Source organism: Bos indicus, chromosome 8 (genome assembly GCF_029378745.1).
Source record: "Bos indicus isolate NIAB-ARS_2022 breed Sahiwal x Tharparkar chromosome 8, NIAB-ARS_B.indTharparkar_mat_pri_1.0, whole genome shotgun sequence".
Classification (NCBI taxonomy): domain Eukaryota; kingdom Metazoa; phylum Chordata; class Mammalia; order Artiodactyla; family Bovidae; genus Bos; species Bos indicus.
In genome coordinates, this window is record NC_091767.1 from 36,530,191 (window position 1) to 36,555,934 (window position 25,744).

The window sequence follows — 25,744 nt, forward strand, 5'->3', positions numbered from 1 at the left end:
GCACATGATGGCAGGATCAAGTCCAGGCTGCAAAGGCCCAGTATCACCCTATCATCTCCTGAGAATCCACGTCTGGGCAGTATTCCCAAGCTAGAGTGAATGAGATTTCACCTTCTCTCTCTACTTCTTTGAGTCCTCAACTATTAACTGATCTTTCATATTTTTATAATGGTAACTTTTTAAATCTATTACATTATATATCTTTTTAATTCCATTATTACTGATTATTAATATATTGTCCTTGCTTAAAAAAAAATTCATACATTTCAACTAAAGTGAAAATCTTCCTTACCACCTTTATCACCAATTCCATGCTTCGTTAAGAGGTTACTCTTGGTATAATTTGTGTATCTTTGCAGATCAGTTTCCATGCATCAATATGTATGCATATAAAATATGCTTAATTGTATTGTGTGGACTTGTAAAAAATATGTTATCGTGATATATATATTACTCTGCAACATATTTTTTTTTTTGGTCATTACATGGATTTACTTCATTCTTTAAACTGCTGCTCAGTATTTACATGCCATAGTTTATTTAACCGTTTCCTAGCTACAATACTTTGCTATCTCAAATAATGCCGAAGCAAAGATCCCTTTCTAACATTCTCTGTGCATTTTTGTTTAGTCGAAGTCATGTCTGACTCCTTGTGACCCCAAGGCCCTGCCAGGCTCCTCTAGGATTTCCCAGGCAAGATACTGGAGTGGGTTATCATTTCCTTATCCAGGGTATCCTCCCGACCCAGGGATTACCTGCATCTCGTGCATTGCAGGTAGATTCTTTACCACTGAGCCACCTTGTAAGCACCTCTCTGTGCATATGTGTACATATATCTTCATAATAGTTGTCTGGAAGTGCTGTGTCAAGGGATAGGTGCAATTTTAAATTTTTATGAACACTGAAAATTCCCTCCCAAACAACTCTTAATAGCATAGATACATTCTACTGCATTTCACTGACAATTTGTGGAAACATATTTTTTACATTTTAGTTCATAATAATATATAAAACTGATTAGTCAGATAAATACTTATATCTAAGAAATCTGTATAATTTCTCTGTCATCCAAGGTACAAAAGATGCCAGAGGATGTAAAAAATAAAATGGTTATCTGTCTATTTTTGTATAAAGTCCTAAATACTCTAGAGATGCTCAAGTACAGCGGTATACTAAGTTAAAAGTTAATTTTTGTCAGAAAAGAAAGAGTTTCAAAACGGCAGCCATATCAGGATCACATCACAGTTTCATCAGGATAGTCATCTCATTAATCTTATAAACCTCAGTCATAAAACCCATTCTATCAGATGCCTTTTTTAATAGTCTTGCAGTTCATAAATGCCGTTCTTGTTATAGATGAACTATAATATCCAATCAAAGCACAAGCTGATATATGTACAAAATTCTCACCATGATTTCTGCATCATATTTCACTGTCTTTGCACCCAATTCAATGATCTGTAAAATCTTCTAGTTCTTTTCTTTCTTTGCCAGATCATTGAAGTATCAGGAAAGGGTCAGCATTAAAACTCCACCAGATTAATCAGAAAAGCCAACTTTTAAGCACATACCCAGAATGATTTTAGTACAAAATAGCCCCCTCATGCCTCCTAATGTTTTCCTTTTGCACATTACTACCGTATCGCATCACGGGACATTAAGCATATTTCAACTCGTGGGACTAACTCAATCATGTTTTTAGAAATTGAAAACAAATGTTGTAACTGGATGGATGATAATATTGAAGTAATAACAATTTCCTAGTAGGCGTACTTGTTTAATGGATTGCATAGTTTTTCAGCTTGTAAACACTGGAATGTCTATCATTCTCTGAAACCATTTTTTTTTTTTTTAATCAAGGCAAAAGTTTGTCAATCGCTTGGTTTACTTTAGTGGAATTACTGTCTTCACTAGAAGGTAACTTAGAAAGTTGGTTTTCCTCCAAGGGTAACAGAAACCAACCTAATCCTAGACTTGATTTCAAAGTGCTGTCCTCTTCCCTTTTTGTTAGAATTTTCTGTAACATAATAAATGTACCAAATTGTGCTGGCCTCAGCCTGAAGCACAGGGTTATGCACTCTTTTTCTTCCCAGAGATATTTAGAAAAATCTGTCTTTGTGCTTGGCAACTACTCTGACAGAAAACAGATAAAAATAAGGGTGGTTTATCAGTTTTGCTGTTCTTATCATGTTTCAGGTTGAAAGCTGTTGAAATGATGAAAAACAAACAGCACTAAATAGGGTTCCGTCATTATTGCTGCCATGAGGAGCTAAGTTTTTCAGGATCAAAGAAAAATGCATTTGCTTTTAGAACTACAATCCTTCATTTTGAAAGGTGCACTGCACGCAGATACTGATGGGTGAAAACTGGAGTAAATTGGAGAAGGAAGTAAAATATGTGTGGCTGTGGGAACTTGGAAATTCAAACAAAAGTAGACTGACATTCTTTTAAAAGCTCTGAATGTACAGCGTTCAGCTTCTTAAAAAAAATGTGGTGCCTCAAATCTCTTATTTCTGAGCAACCGGAGTACAACATAAGCACAGGCAGTTTCCATCTCATCAAATTACAAGAACTCCCTTTATCTGTGTAAACATGTGTCCGAGGAATATCCCCATGCATTGGTGCTAGTGGTAAAGAACCTGCCTGCCAATGCAGGAGACATAAGAGAAGTAGGTTCAATCCCTGCGTCAAAAGATTCCCTGGAGAAGGCAATGGCAACCCAGTATTCTTGCCTGGAGAATCCCATGGACAGAGGAGCCTGGTGGGCTACAGTCCATGGGGTCGCAAAGAGTTGGACACGACTGAAGTGACTTAGCACGCATGCATGCATCCAGGGAATATCCCCAAGCAGGGGTCTTTGAGGGAATGTTCCTGTGCATTTCATAGAAAGTCCGGAAGTAGAATTAATATTTTTTAACTTATGTTTTTAAAAATTTTGCAACTCAAAGTGAGTGCCTCTGATTTCCTTGGCATAGAAATTGACAAGAGAAATTGTCAAATGCAGTAGAGACAAGGAAGCTATTGTTCTTCCCCTCAAGGAGCTTAGCAACTTTGCATAAAGATAATAAACAGAAAACAAAAAATAAGGTATGGCAGTTACCAATAAAGAGGTATAAACTGTCATAAGGATACAAATAGAGATAAACCAGGGACCAAGTCCAGATCAAGGATGCAGAATGTGAGATGAGTCTTGAAGGAAGGCAGATATCAACACATCTTAGGAGGAGGACACAATAAGGAAGAGGAAGAGTCTGGTAAGCAAAAACCCAGACAGGTGGGAAAGCTGTAAATACATCTAACTTTTCTGGAGCTGAGGGAAAGCTGTGACTCTTAAAGTTAAAGTATTATCTGAGAGCCATGCGGATTTAATGATGAGACTGGTGCCTAAATCACATCCAGATATTTTTGAACTTGTAAGTTAAAGAAAAAACCCACACATATTTGGGGTAAAATTGCTACTGAAAGACCAAAAATAAGACTGGCCTATTACTTCTTCAAAATACAAAGACAGACTGTGGAGCAATAGATTTAGAGTGTGAGCAGATAATATTATAGCCCAGTGATCATGCACATAGCCAAGTTGTTGGCCCTATGTAAAGGCAAATAAAGAACTTCTCAGGAAGATATCAGAAATAATGCTACCAAAGATGTATGCTAGCAATCTAATAGTTGTATCAGAATAAAGAATAGATGAGCCATGTCATAAAGGTAGTGTATGAACAAGTAAAACAATTATTTTAAATAATTGCTGTTAATAGTTATACATATAATAAAAATATCAAACAGTCCTTAAAATGGAAAACAAATAAATATAAAAATAAATATGTCTTTTTTCCCTCACTGCCTTCCAGCCACCATGGCTTTCTTCCATTACTCTAATATTCTAAGCTATTTTCCATTCCAAGGCCTCTTCTTGGGATATTTTTTCTCCTTGGAAGCTTTCCCATCCTTCTTCACTCTGCAAACCATTTCTTATCCTGAAGGTACTGTATTAGTTTACTGCTGCTGCTAAGTCGCTTCAGTCGTATCCGACTCTGTGCAACCCCATAGACAGCAGCCTACCAGGCTCCGCTGTCCCTGGGATTCTCTAGGCAGGAACACTGGAGTGGGTTGCCATTTCCTTCTCCAATGCATGAAAGTGAAAAGTGAAAGTGAAGTCTTTCAGTCGTGTCCAACTCTTCGCGACCCCATGGATTGCAGCTTACCAGGCTCTTCTGTCCATGGGATTTTCCAGGCAAGAGTACTGGAGTGGGGTGCCATTACCTTCTCCATATTAGTTTACTAGGGCACCATAATAAAGTGACATAGCCTAGGTGCTTCAAATAATAGAAATTGATTTTTTCACAGTTCAGGAGGCCAGAAGTGCAAGGCTGAGGTGCTGTTAGGGTTGGGTTTTGGTGAGACCTCTCTTCCTGGCCTACTTTAACATGACCTCCTTCTAGCTATGTCTCTGCAAAAGCTTTCCTGTGTGCATGTGCACAGAGTGCAAGATCTCCGGAGTCTCTTATATTCTTACAAGGTCACCAGTCCTCCTGCACTAGGGACCCAGCACTATGACCTCATTGAACCTGAATTACCTCCCTAAAGACCCTAGTTTTGAATAGTCATAGTGGGGGCTTAGAACTTCAACAAATGAATTTTGAGGAGACACAATCCAGTTCATAAAAGATATCAATTTAAATGACACTTCCCCAAAGGTTCTCTGCCAGGATTCTACACGTTTACCTCACAACAGTTGTTGGGGCTTGTAATTGTGTATTTATTCATATGATTATTAATATCAGATTCTGCACTGCACTGTCATCTTCATGAGGGAAGAATCACATTCGTTTTGTTCGCCAATTCCATGATATCTTAGTGCATGATAGACACTCAGGAGATATCTGTGGGATGATAGCCTACAGTACGAAAGAGTAGTATAGCAAATGTGGATGGAAGAACACAGTAATGAGCATTTCCTGTCTGTCCCGCCGAAGTGTTAAAAATGGATGAATTAGGATACTCTGTGTGCTGATAATAAGTAACCACCAGCTCGGGATGGTGGAGAGTGGGTTGGGTGTAGGCAATAGTATTTGTCAGTTTCCTTGGTGTAAATACTCCAGGCTATAAATGTGACATCACTGAATCCAAAAGCTGGGGAGAGATACTCAGTGGCACACCATTATATAATATTTTCACCTGAAGAGCATGAACATAAGATAATTAAGAAGCAATGCATTTTGAGTTTACCTTCATTTTTAATTTAATTGCTTAAGCAGGATTTCTGAAATATGCACAATTGAGTTTTGCCAGCTCCAGCATACCACTAACGGATAGTTGAACAAAACTGTAGAAATTGAATGTGTAGAAATCTATAATTTGTTATTGGGCAGGGCAGAAGGCAAGAACAATGCAAGATGATCCTTCCATTTTAGATCTGAGTGACAAGGAGGAGTATGACAGTGGGAAGAGCAGATCTGAACAGAGATGTTAATTATTCTTGGGATATGTTTATTTCTAGAGAAACCTGAGAATGGTTTGAAATATAGGTATCCCTTATGCTCAAAGAAAGAACAATTACTTTAGGAATCATTTATTTGAAGATTGTTGCTGAACCATGAAGGAGAATGAGAGAAAGGAGGACAGAACTGTGGGGACATTACGTACATTTTGGGGCCTGGCAAAAATATGTAAATTAGAGAAAAGAGTTCATATGGAAAAATCCAGAGCAGAAGAATAGCCAGCACAGGAATCAAATAGAAAAAAACAAAAAACATTTTGTACTGAGGCACAGTCAGAGAGCTGCCTATAGTTTTCTGAAGATGACATTTAGGATTGATCTTTGATTTTGGTTTCCAACTTGAGCGAAATTCTACCCTGTCATAGAGACAATGGAACCATTATACACACGAATCAGATCTTTTTGACTAATTTCATATGCTACATGTTTCAGGCTGTTTTGTATTTGATATCATTATAAAATCTTCTCCCTTTCTCCCATCAATCCCAAGAGGAGTATTTGATATTCCCTGTAATCGCCCAATTAGTGTCACAGAAACCAAGGAAGAGAGACTTTTTAAGAAACCTTCATAAGGATAGTTAAACACTACTAAAGGAGCATTGTTGGAGAAGGCAATGGCACCCCACTCCAGTACTTTTGCCTGGAAAATCCCATGGGTGGAGGAGCCTGGTAGGCTGCAGTCCGTGGGGTCACTAAGAGTCAGACACGACTGAGTGACTTCACTTTCACTTTTCACTTTCCTGCATTGGAGAAGGAAATGGCAACCCACTCCAGTGTTCTTGCCTGGAGAATCCCAGGGATGGGGGAGCCTGGTGGGCTGCCGGCTATGGGGTCGCACAGAGTTGGACACGACTGAAGTGACTTAGCATAGCATAGCAAAGGAGCATTGCAGAGGGGTAGGTCACAAGAAAGTATCCATTTTTAACCCAGATGGCAGAAATGGTGATGCCCTATTCAAATGTGGTGCTAAAACTCAGCATCTCAGAACCTGCATTTGAGTCCCTATTTGGCCATTTACCATTAGCTGTATGACTTCAAAGAAGTTCCTAAATGTTGTGAATCGCTGAAGGGGAAAGGAAACTGACAGATAATGTCAAATGCCTCCAGGATACCCAGCACTGTGGTGAGAAGGCCCTTCACTGCCATCTCATTTACCTTGAGAATAAATGTGAAAGCACAAACTTCCTCAAACATAAGGTATTATTATTGGAAATATGGGGAGAAAAGGAAGAACAGCTAGAGGGAGTAGTTTAAAGCAAGATTCTGAGAGCCTAATCGCAAATGATCCTGTGGTGATTCTATAAAAAATTTCCCGGTATTAACATTGCCTGTTTCTTGTTGTCAGTTTCAGAGGTAGAATCTTTAAATGAAATTTCTGTCTACAAAGCAACTGCATCTTCCTTTATGTCTGCAAAGCAAACATGTTTAAAGCTGTCTTAAAACTTACTAGATAATTAACAAGTTAATTAACATTAGAACAACAGAAAACCCAAGAGAGATTAAGTGCCTTTCTCAAGGACACCCAATCACTGGTATCTGGAAAAAATATTTTGAACTTCATGGTCTTGCTTAAAGCTAAGAGACACCTCCACCATTTAAAACCTCCAAGAAATCTTCATCTTTGAAAAGAGGTAACATGTTAAGTTCCAAGGAGCACTTTCTTCCTCTCTTCCATATAGACAGCAAGATTGGGCTGTTAACAATATATTCTGTTCAGAGGAGAAAAAATAGCTTTTGCACAAGTCAGAGCCTCTGTTCCTGTTTTGTTTTCTTCCCACAATTCATGAGTTAGACACAGGCATATGTTTTATTATTTTCCCTCTTCAGTTTTTTTTGAAAAAATGCATTATTACACCATGAAGAGGTTGAAATTGTTAGGATCTGGAGTTATCCCATCCCTACTAGTTTTGTAGGATTCTGTAGTATCTTTCTGCCAGAATACAGAACCATGCATCATTCAGAAATTAGGAATGGCCTCTGATGCACACTTGGAGAAAATATTCCTGTTGTTATCTATATTTGACTTGATACATCATTACAGTTATATGGCTTACAGTATAGCTTCCATTAGGAAGAACTGCATGATATTGTATCTAGTTAGAAGCAATGCACAATTAGGATGAAAACAGTTTAGAAAGACAACACAGGGAAAAGGAAAAGATTTACTTAATTTTAGGACCTACCAAACAAAGGGGTCTGCCTCCCTTTTCCAGGCTAAGTCTTACCTAGGTTCTTTTCATTGCAATGCCATGGCTCATCAGGAGACCAAGATGTGGAAAACCACTCAAAGCCTTTTCCGGTCTCCCTCTTCCCTACCAGACACTTTGTGAAATAGTCTTCAGGCATTCTTCGCACAGTTCTGAACCTGTGTCAAATGTACGATTTCTTTCGCTGACTGAGGGGTCTTATTACCAAACCTGGGTGGGCCGCTCATTACACAAGGCCTCTCATGCCAATCACTAATTCATTCACTTTTCCACACACATTACTGCATGCTTGGTGCAGAGCAGAGAAAGATAACAGAAAATGTTGTTCCTGCTCTCAAGATATGCTCATTATTTGTGGACAATGGCCCTACCAGACTAATTAATAACACAGTGTGACTTTGACTGCAGGGTGGTATTGAAGACACCAAGGGATCCTGGACAGAGAGTGGTTGTAATCCTGCGTAGGGCATGGAGGAGGGACATGGTGGGGTGTGATGGTAAACACCATCTTACTGGTTTCTTTGGTAAAACTCACTAAATCAAATGGAACTTCATGGATCTCAGTGCCTCAGGTTTCTGATCATTCTGTGCTAAGAAATGTGCTATCATGAATCAGTCTCTGTCCCAGAAGGCTTTTGCATTACATCTCAATGTCATGTCCCTTTGTGGTTTAAACTCTGAATGGCGTGTCTTAGAGTCAGTATCCAGAGGCTCTCTAACTAAGACAATGACAGTTTCTATGTCTAACAGGACATAAAAAAGTAAACATTTTTTAAATAGTGGTTATACCCTATTTCCAACTGTTTGTTAATATACAAACCACAGGACTCCTACAAACCCAGGAGGCTGGGTTCAATCTATACTGCTCAGCAGTTAAATAAAGGTATTATATGTTACAAAATGCTCACTTACTACTTGCAGCCACTTGGCAGTTGAATCAAATACCCTTTTGTTCATTAAGCTCATTTATATGAAGTTTGGTATGTTGCCTACACTGGAGCTTCACTAGGTCTATGAAAATTTTACATGTAGCTCCCAGAGTCAGTAGTATGACTGCAAAAGCCATTCTGTCTCTTCTGTTATTCTAGCCTCCTCAGTTCCTCATCCTTCCTGTCCTTCAAGACCAGGTTCAAATGACACATTACCCACAAACCCGCACATCTTTTTTTTTTCTTGTATTGTAAATAGTTATATAAACTATTATCTCTATCGATAGTATGAGCTCTAGGTGGGATACAAGTCACCTTTAATGTTGTATCTCATATGGTAGTTATCAGAGTACTTCACTGCTCATTGAATGAAGAGATGGATATATCAATGCATAGATAGACAAATGAGCACAAAGAAATACAAAAGACGGGAAACAGTGGCACACAGTGAATGAAGGAGGTTGTCTGTTGCCTGGTGTCTAAGGTGCTGATATATACTTATATTTCCATTGATTACATGTTTCCTAGCCATGTTTCTTCCATGATTGGAAGAAAAACATTTTGGATTCAGCCATTCTTGACACAGAGACAAGAAAAGGCTTACCTTGGATTTCAGAACACAGATGTGTTATTTTGTTAGTATTCTTTCCCACACTCCAGGAAACTCCAACGTTCCAACCATCTGACTCTGTAATTTAGTTCAGTGAATTAGATTGTCTCCTTGGAGCAGCAGAACTTGTCACTGTGCGTTGTTTGATCTTTCACCTCCTCTTCTTTGAATCGGTTTCCACCAACTGGAAAACAACCCATAAGTCCATGAGTAATAGAGTTTAAAAAAATGCCTCAGAGCTTCTCCAGTAACAAAGATTGAAGCTTTTCTTTTCCCACACAAGAATACTTGAATTTAACCTGAAATTCCAAAATACATTCAACTCTGGAAGAAAAAGGAGGAAAAGCAAGAAACACACCCACACTCTCGAGTGATTTTTTTTGTTAAGAATGTCTTTCCATTGAGAATACACTAGCTATTTTGAGTATGCAACAACATGTTAATATTTTAATTATATACTTCTCGCTAGGTTTTTAAAACTTCCTTGCTGAGTTTTAGATTATGAATGTTTCAAGTTGAATGACTTACTAGTTTTTTTTTTCCTTTTTTTATAAATTGAACTAAAATAGACTGAAATGGTTTGTAAAAGATAAAGTCTAGTTCGATCTTGACCAGTTTTTTTTTTAATACCTTTAATGTAAAAAGCGTAAATGTAACTTTTTCATAAAGATTTCAAAATACTACTACTTTGTGTTACATGATCAAGGAGCATAGTGATTACAGATTTAATATTTTTATATTTTGAAATCAGTCAAATTTTATTTGTTCATTTGTTCCCTGCCCTTTGGTTTAGAATGCTCCAAAACCATCACAGTAGCTATTTGAGTAGAACTACTGGGTTTAAAATCTAGTTAAATAAAAATAATCAAAATAATTTTATGATGTGTTGGTTTCTCAATAGATTCATTTGTACTTTTCTCTCTCTCTTTTTTTTTTTCTTTTTGTTTTCCTTGTAGCGCGGGAGTTGGCCGGACTGGGTGTTTCATTGTAATAGATGCCATGTTAGAAAGAATAAAGCATGAAAAAACTGTAGATATTTATGGCCATGTAACTTTAATGAGAGCCCAGAGGAATTACATGGTTCAAACAGAAGACCAATACATCTTTATCCATGATGCACTGTTGGAGGCAGTGACTTGTGGAAATACCGAAGTGCCAGCTAGAAACTTGTATGCCTACATTCAGAAGCTGACACAAATAGAAACAGGAGAGAATGTCACAGGAATGGAGCTCGAATTTAAGGTATGATATTGGATGTGATGTGGTAATTCAGAAGCAAGTCATTCTGGAATTGTCTTTCTTAACCTTTCAAATGGGTGAAGTCACAAGATTCATTTGACCTTCTCCCTCAGGTGTCTGACTATAAAGCACTTTCTTCATCTTTCCCTTTTCTATTTTTTGCTTCCTCATAATACCTTGAGCTCTTTTGTACCCTAATTTAAATTGAGAGAACATATTCTTAGAACATAAATATTTAGAACTTCCTTAGTCTATATGGAGTCATTAGGTAGAAGTGAAAAGCAGTGCAGTTGGAAGAGTGACTGGGTTAAAAGTAAACAGAATCTTTGTATCTAAAGAGAAAATCTTGGGTTCACTGCAGTTACACCACAGGCTAAAATTATCTTTGTTGGATTTTTCTTTTTTTGTTGTTTTTTTGTTTTTCTGTTCAACAGCGTCTAGCCAGTTCTAAAGCTCACACCTCAAGATTCATCAGTGCCAATCTTCCATGTAATAAATTCAAAAATCGCCTTGTTAATATTATGCCATATGAATCCACAAGGGTGTGCCTGCAGCCTATCCGAGGTGTAGAAGGATCTGATTACATCAATGCCAGTTTTATTGATGGATACAGGTATATACTCTTGCTCCCCTGACAGCCCAAGCTCTTGGTATTTACATGTGCCCTAGTTTCATAGCTAAAATGCATTTCATCTCAATTTAAAATGTTTTCTTTCTGCATAGGTCAGCATTCAGTCCCTTGATATTCATTTTTTGTTATTTTGAATAGGACTAAGAAGAAGCAATCATGGAATTTATAATCTGCACTCTTCTTTCAGAAGCTATTTGGATATGGAAGGCGTTAATATAGAAACTGTTTTGAACCAAATTATATAAATGTCATAGATTATATGAGTCATTTCTACAAAATGAAGCTGCACAACTGTTTCTTAAGCGATTTATATGAGACATGAAGTTGAACTATTAGCATTGCTCTAAAGTTTAAATAACAGTGATAAAGACATACATCATAATATAAACAAAGCAATTTCTTTTGCAAAATCCCTAAAATGTCTTAAGTGTTCTTATTTGATTACATAATCTTAATGGGAATTTACTGCAATAGCATTAATAATATTTTCATTTTTATTACCTGGATTTGATATTTACATATCAAATGTGAAGCCTTTGCATATTTTCTGATTACTTTAACATGCTATCTGTGGTTCAGACAACAGAAAGCTTACATCGCTACCCAGGGGCCCTTGGCAGAGACCACTGAAGACTTCTGGCGGATGCTCTGGGAACACAATTCCACCATTGTTGTGATGCTCACCAAGCTGCGTGAGATGGGTAGAGTGAGTATCTTCACATAAGACATTCACTCCACAAAGAAATGAGGATTTCACTGAAAAAACTCCAGTGCTAATGTTGTTTCTTTGAAATGTTGAGTATTCCAGATATGTTGTGGGTCATTCATTACCATGTGTTGGTTTTTAACTTGCAAAGTCACATCAAGTTCTTTCATTTTTGTGTTTTGAAGAAAAAACAGGTACTTTATTTCCAGTGTAGCACTGTCATAGAGACTATTGCTGACTTGTTCTGATTCTCAATGTAGTCTTACTTCCTTTTGCTCTGGACAGGCTACAGCTTAGGTGCCATCATTACTCTGTATGAAGGAATTTGACTTTCTGTCATCTCTGAGGCAAATTTTTGCTTGTTCATCTTCCACTCTGATTAAACTATCAGAAAGTTACATAGTTTTTCTATGAATAAATCTGATAATCTCTGCTCTACTTTAAAAAAAAAAAAAAAAGGTTATTCTGAAAAATACCATGAAATGGTATTAGAGCCACCTAATTCATAATAGTATTAGAGCCACTTAGATTCAGCAGATACAAGCACTTTGCCATATTTGCTTAAGAGGCTTTTTTTTTTCTTGTCTTTGTATAAATTCAATGGTAGCAATGCATCTAAAACCCAAATTTTAGAGCCCAGAGAGAGAGTGAAAAAATACCAAACTGGGAAAGAAACTTGACTTTTCTGATTTGGTTACTGAAGTCACTAAAACTGCACGTGCTCCAGGTTCTTCAGCTGACGAAGGAGATTGGATAAGTTCAATTCAGAGGTTTCTTTCTGTGTTCACACTTGACGGTTGTCTTCATTCAAAACCACAGTGGTGAATGTCAATACATGATTGACATGGCTAGCGTTATGCCTGAGGACTGATGTAATTATTTGTCTAAATTAACTATGAAGATGCTTACCCTATTGAAGTAGCCAGCTCAACTTATGTGTATTAGGCATCTACTGTATGCCAAGTACTCTGCTTGGTGCCATGAGCAAATAGTGACCCACAATTTCCCTATCCTGAGGAAACCTATGCTTTCAAAGAGAAGATGAGTCACACGTAATGAAATGGTCTTAAATTCTAAAATGGTATTAGTGAAAGAAAAACATTAAATATATATATAAACATAAATATATATTAAATAAATATAAAATAAAAAATAAAATATATTTACACTTTACATAGCTCGTCATTAATCTTCGTTTTTCTTAGGAGAAATGTCATCAGTACTGGCCAGCAGAACGATCTGCAAGATACCAGTACTTTGTTGTTGATCCCATGGCTGAGTACAACATGCCACAGTATATCCTAAGAGAATTCAAGGTCACAGATGCCAGGGTAAGTTGGCACAGTCTTATGCTCTTAAACGTTAGCTGAAATATAGTCTAAAAGACATCTCTGGGAGAAAACATTTGCCAAGTGACCATACTCCCAAACTAAAAGAAATCACCCATCTTGAAGAACTTTTTTTTTTTTTTTTTTTTCTCAAATATAAGAGTAACTTTGCCTGTTTGGCAAGTTTTCTTACAAACCCAGGCTTGGCTCACATTCAAAGGTAACATCTGGCAGCCCAACTTTGGGGACGTGCTTGCTGAGTGTGTGTGCCGGGAAGCATTTATCGATTGGTTGGCTGCGCTTACATTCACCTTCTTAGCTCATTCTCTTTGGAGCTTTTTTGACTTCTTCATTACTTGAGGCTGTAAATATGTTGTTGTTTTGCTCAGCCCTTTAAGTCATGTGGGCTTGGAGGTTAATTTGGTATGATTTTAAAACTGCAGAGCAAATGACATTCTTTAGAAGAATCTGACAAGCTTTGCACATTCTAATTTGATTCCTGGCATGGTTTATTCCTCCGTGTGCTAATGTGTCTGTCCATGAGAGCTGTGCACCCACGACCCTTCTTGGCTAATTTTCATCCTGCATTTCTGATCTAGATTGCTGAGTCCAAAGTTCAGCCCTGATGTAAGATGTTCTATGCATAAACTTTAAAATCCTTGTCATTGGCCACTTTTAAACCATGATTACAAACACATCTTAGGAGAGATTGGGTCAGTGCAAAGCCCTGCTTTGTTTTTGGAACTGTCACAGTGGGTGGGTTGTTTAAAACTGTAGGGTAGAACTATTTACTTGATCCATTGTTTTTTCTGGAAAGCAGCTTTCTCAACCAAGACTCATGTTTAGAGATTGTCCACTAATCCCCAAAGCCTGGCCCTGGCTGTTGACCTAAAGTGAAGGAGAAATTGGTTAGCAGGCTGCTTGGCTCAGGTGACAGACCTGTTAATCCTAGAAAGTCTGAAGTCTTAACTATTCTGAAGGTGACTATACTCAAGACAGTAGTTAAGCCCCTAGGTCTCATTTTGAGTTGCCCAAGCAAGCGTGCCTTGATGACCCTGTGTTTTAAAAAAAAAAAAAAAAAGAACACCCTTTCAGAATTTGAAGCTAGATATCTGAGTGAAAATTTTGAGTGCATTCCAAGCAAACACACCAACCATTTCTGATGACAAAGTATAGCAGCAGCCAGGCACCACAAACAGCAGAGACAACTTCTTTATTACTCGATTGCCCAGATTAAATCTGACCATGATAAGTAAAAGAAACCTTGGAGGAACTTGTTCACATGTTTTGTTTTGAAGGCTCCCTGTGACTGTATAATTTTTTTAGCTGCCGTGGCATGTGCTATTTGTGCTCCTAATGTGTTTCTAATCTCAACTTTCCAGTTTAAAAAGCAAGTTGGCACTTGAGAATACAGTGTTGTTAAACAGTAGCCTTTAAATGCAGTCAGGTGGTCTCTCTTCCAAATCATAAAGGTTTGTACACATGACTTCTTGCTGTTAAAAGCAACTGTGGTCAGAAATGAAATCACCAAGACAGTCAGAGAAGACAAATCTGTATTACCTAGCCACTGGCTTCCCTTCCTGTGCTTTTCAAACCCTTTTCAGAAACCAAGGGAAGTAAATCATGGTTCCGTAGTAACAATCCATAAGTTAGTTATGGGGCCAAGCAGTTATTTTTATATTCCTCAGTATCCTCACAAAGTTGATGTGATCTACCTGTTTTATCTCAATTCCCAAATGATGCCAGTCAGGAATATGCCCTGTTCCTATGGAAACCACCAGACTTGGTGATGTGTCCAGCTCAAGTTGGGCCATGCTGTCTTCTCCATACAACTCAATGAGAAAGATTGGGTCTCTGTTTACTTACTCAGAGGGCTTCTCAGGTGGCGCTAGTGGTAAAGAACCCACCTGCCAATGCAGGAAACATAAGAGAAATAGGTTCAGTCCCTTGGTCAGGAAGATCCCCTGGAGGAGGGAATGGCAACCCACTCCTGCATTCTTGCCTGGGAAATTTCATGGACAGAGGAGCCTGGCGGGGTATGGTCCATGAGGTTGCAAAAAGTCAGACACAACTAAAAATGACTTAGCATACATGCTACTTCCTCAGAATCTTGGGAACATGAACATCTGTATCAAAAATGACTTTATTGAGGAGAGAGTTTAATTAAAGAAGTGGAAAGAAGAACCACATTGAAGCCTTAACTAGGAACAGGGCCTCCTCAAATGGGATCCACCCATCTCAAGTTGGAATTTGGATTATCTCTGTCTGTAATTCAGGGAAGAAAGTTGATGGTGATAGTTGTTATTCCTGCTTCAATAAACAGAGAGTCCCTTCTGCTTTTGTTGTCCTTCCAAACACTATAAAATTCCAGAATGAATCCAAAGTCTCTGAGTGTTTTCTTTTGAAGCCATTTATACTTCAGAGTAGTTCTGCCTAATCACTTGAAAGAAAGATTGCTTCTGCATCTGGCTTTTGGTTTGTCTGTGTTAAAGCCACGCATGGACACCTCAGCTTCTGTGGTCAGCCAGAAAGAGTCCTTTTTCAGAACACAGCATTTATTCATTAATAATCTCTCCTATCTCCTTGAGGGACGCCTCACTTCCTGCTCAACGGCACAGTCACCTGGTACACGCTGTGTATACTGCCTTGGCTAGAAATAGTATACCTCTGAGACGTGGGGCATCCAGGTTAACAGCCGCTACCCAATTTGTGTCAGATCCTTTCAGTGTCACTATTTGTCATCTGACAATGCTGCAAATAAGCAAGCACAGCAGATGTGACGGTGTCAGGACAATAGCAAAATCTCTGGTCTGGACGACATGCCTGGATGTTCCTGTAAGCATTAAGAGGTTATTGGATTCTGAAAATTTTGAAATGGAATGTCTGTGTTCCACTTTGGTTTTGAAGACAATCTCTGGGGCTCAGAAGCATTTCCTAATATGAGAATGAGGTGGTTCTTTTTGAGAATTCTGGTTTTTAACTGGGCATTGTGAGAGTAAATCAATTTGCAATTTAAATAGATGTGAAATGTAGACAGTGTTAATAGCAGGTAAGATATGAATGTGACTGATTTTCTAGTTAAACATGTTTCTAACTTTTTCTTTCTTTTTTTGGAAAAAATCATGCCTGCTGTTATGGTCTGCACACTGGCTGAATCTTCCTGGCGTCCTCCTCTGTGGTTGGGTGTGTGGCTTTCTTTCTGAAGGACGGGCAGTCCCGAACCGTGAGGCAGTTCCAGTTCACTGACTGGCCAGAGCAGGGAGTGCCAAAGTCTGGAGAAGGATTTATTGACTTCATTGGCCAAGTCCATAAAACAAAAGAGCAGTTTGGCCAAGATGGACCCATTTCAGTCCATTGCAGGTGAGTTAAGAATCAAGAATGATGAGTTTCCATTTGTGCTTAATGCAGTGATAACTTTGAAAATATGCACTGTTGTCTGTTCATTATTGGTACCGGTTTTCTGAGAGTCTGCATAATCCAGATTTTATTGTTCTCAGAAATGCATTGTAGACCCTAAAGCAAGGACTCATTTCTCTTTCTTTCCACAAAGTGAAAATAATCAAGGAAGATTTCTATCTTCAAATTTTACCTCCTGTAGCAAAGAACCAAATTATGTTTATCCTTGTCTGTCTTACCGTATCAGGAATTATTGGTATATCCCTGAGTGATAATTTGTTCAGTTTATCATTCCTTAGCTTTTTTGCTTTCATAGCATTACCCTGATAACTATCTTTCTGTATCTTTCTCCTGTGTTTGTCTTCTTGAGAAAACCATAAATAGTTATTAAGCCTTAATGACAATGCTAATTTCTTGTCAGTCAATAAGTGATTAGAATGGTACCTCAGTTAACATTGCAATGTGCTTGAAAACTGTTGCTATATCAGAAAATGAAGCACCTTAAAGTTAATTATTTTCACTAGTTTCCACAGCATTTTATAATTCAAATCATTGAAGTTAATAGAAATAGCGAGTAAATGGTTCAGAAAGGACACTTGCAATTAATGTAGTGCTTTTGGACGTTACTATGCAAAAACCTTCTAGCAAAGGAATTAACTCATTTTTTTTTTTAAGTCTTAGTTTGTAATTCTTTAGAGTCAAACTCTTGAAAGACTTTATTAAAAAATTTCTTTGCTTTCCCCCTGCCCCAAATCCCAAACTACATTTCTTAGTGATGAGGGTGATAGTGTGTCAAAATGGGGGAACACATGGGCTTCAGAATACCTGAGCTTTAGCCCCGCTTCTGTCATCATGTAATAGCTCTGTGACAAAAGGGAAACTTCTGTACACCTCAGTTTTCTAACTGATCTCTGTGACCCTTTCTGGCACACTGTTTCCCAGACATGGCATATTACGTGAGAAGCAGACCTCATTTATACGTATTTGCTATGCGTTGAGTTTACCCAGACTCCTGTGCTCTAGACAACCAAACAGCATGTAGGAAATGATGCATGGACTCAAGATTCAGACAAAGTGGATGGTATACACTGAACTTGAATTACCTGGATCCTCCCCTTAAGTTTGCACATAATTTACCAAAATCCTAATTCAAATTTTCTAATATAAACTATAAAGAAAAGACTATATTTAACACATTTTTCTTTACCTTCACGCATTCCCATAAGTATAAATAAGTGTGCATATGCATGTTACTTTTCACTGCTTTTGTCACAAAATTATTTGGATAAAGAGTATATACTAAGACTCCTTTAGTAAAATACCATGATGAGTTATTCACATATGTTAAAGACCTCTAGATATTTCCTTTTATCTGAGAGTATTTGTAAAATACCACTTATTTTATTTATAGCTTATTAATAACATGACAAAGTCAATAAATTCAGAAGTTATAAGGCTAGTGTCTGTTATTTTCTTGAAAGCACCTAGTGGAAAGTCAGAAGCCCTGTATTTTTGTAACATTTGAGCAATGAAATCAAGGTAAAATAGATTCTGGAGTACTTGAATCATTCAATGAAAAGATCATAAATCACAGTCTCTTGGGATTAAGAGAGACTTTCAAGGTTGAACGCGACCCTGAAGGTCATCTACTCCGTTTTGACAGAGAGCCTTGTCTGCCCCTGGATATCCTTAGCCACTGTGTAAAACCTGCCCGTGGATTTACATTTCTGTTAGGACTCTTTAGAAAAAACACAGTTTATAAAAGGACACATTATTTATATATCAATTACATCCCCAAGTAAATGAATCCATCCAGTTTCTACAGCCTGTACCCAAGCATTACACATGCTGTTTAATTACGATCCAAAAATGCAGGGATTTTTCAGATTATTCACTCTTCTCCTCATTACCTAAACCTGCAGATGCTTTCCTACTTCTTAAGAGCACAAAAGCTATGAATTCATTTTCTTCTCTTGCTACATTTACAATTCTGGAATTATCTTAAAACAATAAATAAAACAGAAACCCAAAACCTTGCTAACATGGTGGAAAGAATCCTGCTATTTAGCTACTGAACATCTAAAATTAGTAGATAGGTGTATGTATATAGCTCAGTGGCTCTTAACAAACATTTTTTTTTTTTATTTTTAAGTTTAGAGACCCATTTGATAATATGCTAAAGTTATAAGTTTCAGAAACAGAATATATATATATACATTTACATAATCCATACATAAAAATATTCATAGACCATTATGAAGACTAAATGAAGTCTTGTGAAGATCCTGTGTCAGAAAATCCTGCTATAGAATCTCTTTTTGTCTCACCTTATCTGAATTATTTCATAGCTTAAAAATATTAAGCAGGCAAGGCCCAAATTTCAGGATCTGATGAAGAGTGTAAATATATATCTTATTCACTCTTCCTTTAATCAGTTTACTTTATATTTTTGTTTCCTGGGTCTTTCCACAATGATATATACTCCCTGTTTGAAAAAATCAGTTACTCTATATTCATTGTCACTGTTATCATGGCACACTGTCCTAAGAGTTAATCATTTTGTGAACCCAACAGCACATTTTCTGAAACATTGCTGTAGAAGAACCTGATGTAATATGGAAGCTGGTGGACATATGTCCACCTCCAGGAAAATATAGCCATGACTGTGCGTGTCTCATCTAGTAATATTGCCTTTGTTACTATGACAGTGCGGGCGTTGGAAGAACTGGAGTCTTCATAACACTAAGCATTGTTTTGGAAAGAATGAGATATGAAGGAGTAGTAGATATCTTCCAGACTGTCAAAATGTTAAGAACACAACGACCAGCCATGGTGCAGACAGAGGTGAGAAAAATCTCCAGGAGTATGTCACATCTCAAGAGCCAAATAACAGACTTGATTTGCCAAGATCTCCTAGAGTCCAGAGACTTTCAACACCAGAGACAAAATACAGGGAAATACTGTGGGAAAAACATCCAATTGTTTAATATTTTTGAACCTTATTCCCCCTCTTTGTAAATGGGAGTGGCAGTGTCAACATCTTAGAGCTGATTTGGAAGTTATCTAAGATAATATATCAGGTTGAAACATGTCAAATTGTCAGTATTTGGTCATTCGGGGCCTATAAAAATGGCAATTTCATATAATTAATTATATACGTATTAAGGTGATATACATTGCACATAATTAATATATGTAAAAAGCACAAGGGTAGATAATATACCTGGTAGCTAACAGACCCTTGGCCCATTTTACTTCTCCATTCCTCTTCTGTTTGCCTAGGTGGTATCAACTGCTCCATATTTCATTTCTTAATAATGGTATTTTTAAATATTTGCATCCTGGATATGCCCTAATGAAATTAGCCTGCCATTTTCTACTCCAATAATTGATATGAAAATTCTCATATTTCTCAGAATAATAGGAGTTCATGATTTAGTCAATCTGGCCTATTGACTTCGTTTTAAGGATAATTTAAGGATAGATAGTGTTTCTGTTTCTCAAAAGGCCACCAAATCATACAATTTATATGTATTCCTACATTCATCACCCACAGTATATTCCAGACTTTGATTTGAAAATAGTGCAAGCATTTGGCTTGCAATACCCAAAACATTATGTCAGCCTGACAAACTTAATAGGTATTGGGGGTGACAGAGGGAAATTGGACTTTTAAAAAGCCTTAACACTTAGCCAAGCAACTTACTGTGACAAGATAGGAAAGCAAACTCCATTTATTTTGCATTACCATTTTTATTGTAGAAAAATGCACATTTAAGCAAAATAGAAACTATCTGCTTTCAGCCCCATTGGCTACTGAAAATAAGTTTCTTTTATGGGAAAATCCTACTTTTTCTCATCCCTTCTCATCTGTAAATTATAATTTTTCCATCTTATAATGCCCCCACTTACTCCAATTTGACAGTGTTCTTCCCTGTCTATAAAAGGGCATGTTTCATGCTGTTTGAGTTTCGTGTAGGTCTTTGCAGAACAGACAAGTAGCAATCACACTGAATTAGGCCAAATGGCACAGGTATTTTTTGACATGGGCAGCCAGTGTTACGGTGCCATTTTCAAGGGATGAAAAGCTTGACAGTTTAACACCCTGTGTATTCAGCTTTATATGCCTGATGTTCATCCCAAAGATACCTTCTGGCTGCCTCCCTCACTTACATAAGCACACCAGAAACAACAGTGAGTAATTCTGATTGCAGGCAATAAGGACTACTGTCTGATAAGATTTTTTTTTTTTTTTAATTTAGATGTTTGTTTTTTTTTTGGCAATAGCCCAGAAAATAAATAAACCCATATTTTCCTCTGGACAATGTATATCTGCATCAGCCTCTTTTAAATATGCAAACTGATAATTACTTATCACAAATAATTAGATAATTATAAACAATAGCTGTGACATATAAAGGAGTTCACATGTTCAGTTGGTGGTATTGTCTGGTACTACTTGGAGAACAGTTCACATATGTCTGGAAGATAATCCTCACACAAGCTGTCCCTGCTTTGGGATTAGGAGACTTATTTTAGTCAAATTGATTGGTAGAGTTAATAAATACCTTTGTGGCTAATGGTGCTTTGCTTAAAAGAAAGCAGTCGGTCATTGGATTGAATTGTTTGACGAAAGTAGTGGTCTTGCCCTCCACCAGCTGTAGCTGTCTTCCAGCATCGGTCTCCGTTTTTCTGTCATGATGGACTCACGGCCCCTTTCCTTCCCCCCGCCCGTGCTTTGTCTCTTGCAGGATCAGTATCAGTTCTGCTATCGAGCCGCACTAGAGTACCTGGGCAGCTTCGATCACTATGCAACGTAGAAACCCCTGACCCACTTTGGATCTTTACCGCAGGCCCTTCAATATCCATGGAGTCTCTTCTGAGCCATACAGGGCACTTGAGAAGTCCTTCTTAACTTCTAGCTAACAACCACTTAGTGGGACTATCACACACAAAACAAATTAAAAAAAAAAAAAAAACACAAAACAACAAACTCTTCCGGGTGGACCAAGAATTCACTGTTTAATAATCTAACCTGAAAAATAATAAAGAGAATCCTGACTGAGGAGGCATCTGAAGGATTTTATTTACAGATACCTCAAGGATTCAAAATAAAGGGAAGAAGAAATCACAGCAAAGAACCACCATCTTGTTCAGGATTGTGTGACGGGTGTGAGGAGAAATGGCCTGAGTGCAGAAGCTCAGGGCAAGATCTTTGCTGGCTTCTCATGACAAAATGGACTTGTTTCGACATCGCCCCTTCCCACCATACTACTCATAATAACATTGTAGGGGGTAAGGGGGTGGGGAATGTTTAAAAAGAAAGTCTTTGATTTAGTTTTTTAGTATTGTAAAGATACTGCTGACCTGTGCTTCATTTTTAACTGTGTAAACTTTTTTTTAACAAAATGTATCATTCGATAAAGTGAAATTTTAAAAAAGTTACATAACTGTTCATTTTTTATTTCCAAATTGTAGGTTTTTTTAAGCTGTAGAACTGTTATCTGTAATATCTTGCTGTAGAAATACCGAATAATTTGAAAATTTGCACATTTTTGTGCAATATTCTTAATCTACAGTATTGGTCTCGTCTGATATTATTTTTACACTTCTGTTTGGTTTTCGTTGCTGAGAAAGTACCCATTCTATTCAAATAATCAAAGAGAACTTTGTTTTGTTTTGTTTTGTTTGGAATCAACAGGGAGGCGCAAAGTATAAAGTTGCTGCTAACATATATACATATATATCCATATTTTATAGGGGTGTCTATGTATATATACAGTGTGTCCACACAAAAAGATAGATATAGCTATTATTCAGTTCTTCCATGATTTAGTTTTTAATTTTTTAAGGTAGAAAAGCTATTGTAACATCTTTTTCAATTTGTTATTAATTTTATGACATACTGATATTTCTTAATATCACACAATTTTAATTTTTAAGGGAAATGAGGAATGCACATCAGTGATTGTCAAACCTCACCCCCTTAATTTCCTACCCAATTTCCCCCAACCCCTCACTCACCCACCTAATCATAATGACAAATACTATTTTGTTAGCCAGGCTTCCAACAAAGTTCAATATTTCTAACACTCTAGTGCAATAAAACATTATTAGATATCTAAGAGGTGTGCATGTGGGAAAGGTCAGTGCATATCCCTTTAGGAGGGGAGAATGTTGTAATATATCAGCTATCAAGATGTTTAAAAAACAGTGTATTCAATCGTATATTGTCTATAGTATGTGCTATGAAATTTGCATTTATGACATGTAACAGGGGCAAAGCCAAACTCATGTTACTCTGTTCAGTCAGAAACTTTTTTTTTTTGTGGCATACAGCATTCCTGGGAAGTGCTGTACTTTGTTTTCTTTTGGTTTTAGTTTTGCATTTAGAGTGCCTTATAATTGATGCCTATTTTAATAGCATTTCTTTTTAGCTTTTGGTTCATACTTTCATTCCTTGTTCATATGTGTTTCTCTTCCAATTAAAGTATTATCTGTTTACCACATGTACAAAAACTCTTTGAATAATATGCATTCCTAGTTTTAACCAAGTCGGGGATGTTAGTGATTGTACCAGCCCAAAGCACTTGGATAAGCAGGGCCCTTCTTCCTTTCATAACCATCAACATCAGGAAAAGCTACTTGTTTTATTTGTAATCCCTTCCAAATCTGCTCTGAAACATTCAGTAACTGCACCAAATTTATTAACAAACACCATTGTCAACTTTGAACATATTTACTATTCCATTCAGATTTTTCTAAAAGAAGAATTAAAAACATATATATATATATATATATTTACACATATCCCCCCAAATTTTTCGACACAGTTTCTATAGGAAGCCATGAATGATGGCATGAGTTTGCCATATCTTACATGATTTTAAAGAACACTCAAAATATTCAAGGAACTCTTAGAGTTTTGGTATAATTTCAATTTAATATTAGCTTCATTAATGTTCTGCATGGAAGGATTTTTGTTTTCTACATTTCCCATCACTGGCAGAATGAAATCCAAGAGACCAAACACTTGCAAGCATCATATTTGAGCACTTTTGTAAAAAAGAGGAAAAAAAGCTGAGAAAAAAAAAGAAAAAAGAAATAAAAAATTTAAAAAAATATATAATACTAAAAAAAAAAAAAGTATCTAGAAGGCTACCTCAGAATGAGACTCTCTAACCTACATCAGAACCAGAGAAGAATGTGCACTATGTGGGTCTGTTGTTTTCTTTTAGTTTGTATCTTTTGGAGAATGATCCAAGTGCCAGATTACTCAGTGCTATAATTTTCATTCAGTGAAACTAAGGGGGTCAGAGAGACATTGCATCATGCAGATGTGCCGTGTTGGACATGTAGAATCCGATGGCGTATTGCACACCAGACCATTGGCCGATGAGCAGTTTCTCTCCCTGAAACTGAAACTGCTCATGTGGCAAAGGGAAAGGGGAGAATAATCACAGGAAGAAAATGTATGGGATGCATACCACAGACGAGCGAGGAGGAGACTATTCCAGATATCTTGCTGTTCAGGAGCTGTTCCGAGAACTAACTCCCTTACTGTCATTGATGTGCATTCCACTGTGCTTTTCTGTACAACCATTCTACTTTATTTTCCCAGGTAAACATCTTTATCTACCATTACCATAAACTCAAGTTTTCAGTTATTTTCATCATCATAACCAGTACGGTGCTATTATTTACCTATGTATGTGTAGTTATGTATAATTTTGTAATTAGTTACAATGGTAAAAAAATCAAAATATATAAAAAGTGATTTGTACAGAACTTTATTTTAGCTCTTTTTTAAAAATGATTTGCATGGTTAGACAACGGCAAGGACAGCCAGGGGAGGGAAGGGCCTCTAGGGAACTCTGCACTTTCTATACCTTTGTACTATGCACTGCCCTATTGATTCTACACCCAATAATGTTAGTACTTGAACCCATCTGTAAGAAACTGCTTCAGAAATTCATTTGTGTGTATGTAAATAACCCAACATAGAAACAGGAAAGGAAAAATTCTGTGCTAATATACAGGTTTTTTTCTTTCATGTTTTTTTTTTTTCTTTTTGGTTTTGCTTTGTTTTAGGCCCTTCTTTTTATTTTTAATAATCTTTTCTTTTTCCTGTTTTGGGTTTTAGTTTCCTTTGGGTTTATGGGTGCCCTGATACTCCAGCAGAGATCAGAAGGCTGCAGATCCATCCTATCCATCCGTTATGTGGCTTTGCCATCCAAGCTTGGAGTGTCTTTACAAAGATAATAACAGTTGTGTTCTTTGCTCTCGTTTTGGATGCATAGACTGAAAAATTTAAAAAAATAACTTGTAAAATGGCTTGTTAAAAAAATACAATTACCTCTAATTAGTAGTACGCGTAAATGTTTTACAGAATGAAAGGCGTGCTTTTTATTTTCTTACTTCGTTACATTGGTGGCGAAAGAAGTCTGTATGAAAATCAGTTCTTTGCTGACACAAGTTCCATTTGTTACAAATGAATTCTAATAAAAACGTCAGTGTTATGCAGCCCTGGCTTTTGCTTCTGTCCACTCAAGCACTTTGGTTTTGAAATGACTATATATGTTCCCTCTTCTCCTTTGGTTATCTAGTTAGCTCCTTGATACTAATAGTAATTCTTCTTACCAAGAGGCTGCTATCTACAGGTGCCTGCAGTGAGGTGAACACCTTTCACTGGTTAAACAAACTGATGCTTAAAGAAACAGTTTGCTCAAGTTTACAAGCAAAGAAAGAGACCTTGGTATCTCTCAAATTGATTATGGGCAATCTTTAATTCTGATGAAGATGACTACTATATACATATGCATGCATTATATATATGCATGTATATACATATTATCTTGAAACAACTGGCATCTCTCAGGCACATAAAAAAAAAATGTTTGGGAACATGGCTCAGAAAATACTTGGCTTGGATTGTTTATGCAGTTATGGGTCAGACCTGTTGTAGGCATCGGGAAGGCAATGCCTCCCAACAAATGAGATACTACATGAGACTGCAGTCTAGGGAGAGAGGCTGGCATTAAATGATAAATTTACACTCTGACAAGTGTTATAAGAGAAAGTAGAGATTCATGAAGTTAGGACTTTCTATTGTGAGGGAAAAAAACCCTGACTTGGCTTAATAGAAAAGGAAAGTATTTTTTGGCTTATGTATTTAAAGATTCGTAATGGACTTAACAT

The 25,744-nt window shown here is 37.1% G+C and overlaps 1 protein-coding gene across 24 annotated transcripts in view; it reads left to right on the forward strand.

The window, feature by feature from the left end:
- The window catches only part of PTPRD (protein tyrosine phosphatase receptor type D), a 2,527,413-nt gene extending 2,502,344 nt beyond the window's left edge, over positions 1-25,069 (forward strand). For all 24 annotated transcript variants that reach the window (XM_070794551.1, XM_070794552.1, XM_070794555.1 and 21 more), the window contains 7 exons: positions 10,203-10,488; positions 10,920-11,098; positions 11,696-11,822; positions 13,028-13,153; positions 16,356-16,510; positions 19,255-19,390; positions 21,298-25,069. In XM_070794551.1, the coding sequence (XP_070650652.1) occupies positions 10,203-10,488; positions 10,920-11,098; positions 11,696-11,822; positions 13,028-13,153; positions 16,356-16,510; positions 19,255-19,390; positions 21,298-21,366 (1,078 nt within the window). In that variant the 3' untranslated portion in view covers positions 21,367-25,069. The remainder of the gene's footprint in view (positions 1-10,202; positions 10,489-10,919; positions 11,099-11,695; positions 11,823-13,027; positions 13,154-16,355; positions 16,511-19,254; positions 19,391-21,297) is intronic.
- Positions 25,070-25,744: the final 675 nt, after the last annotated feature.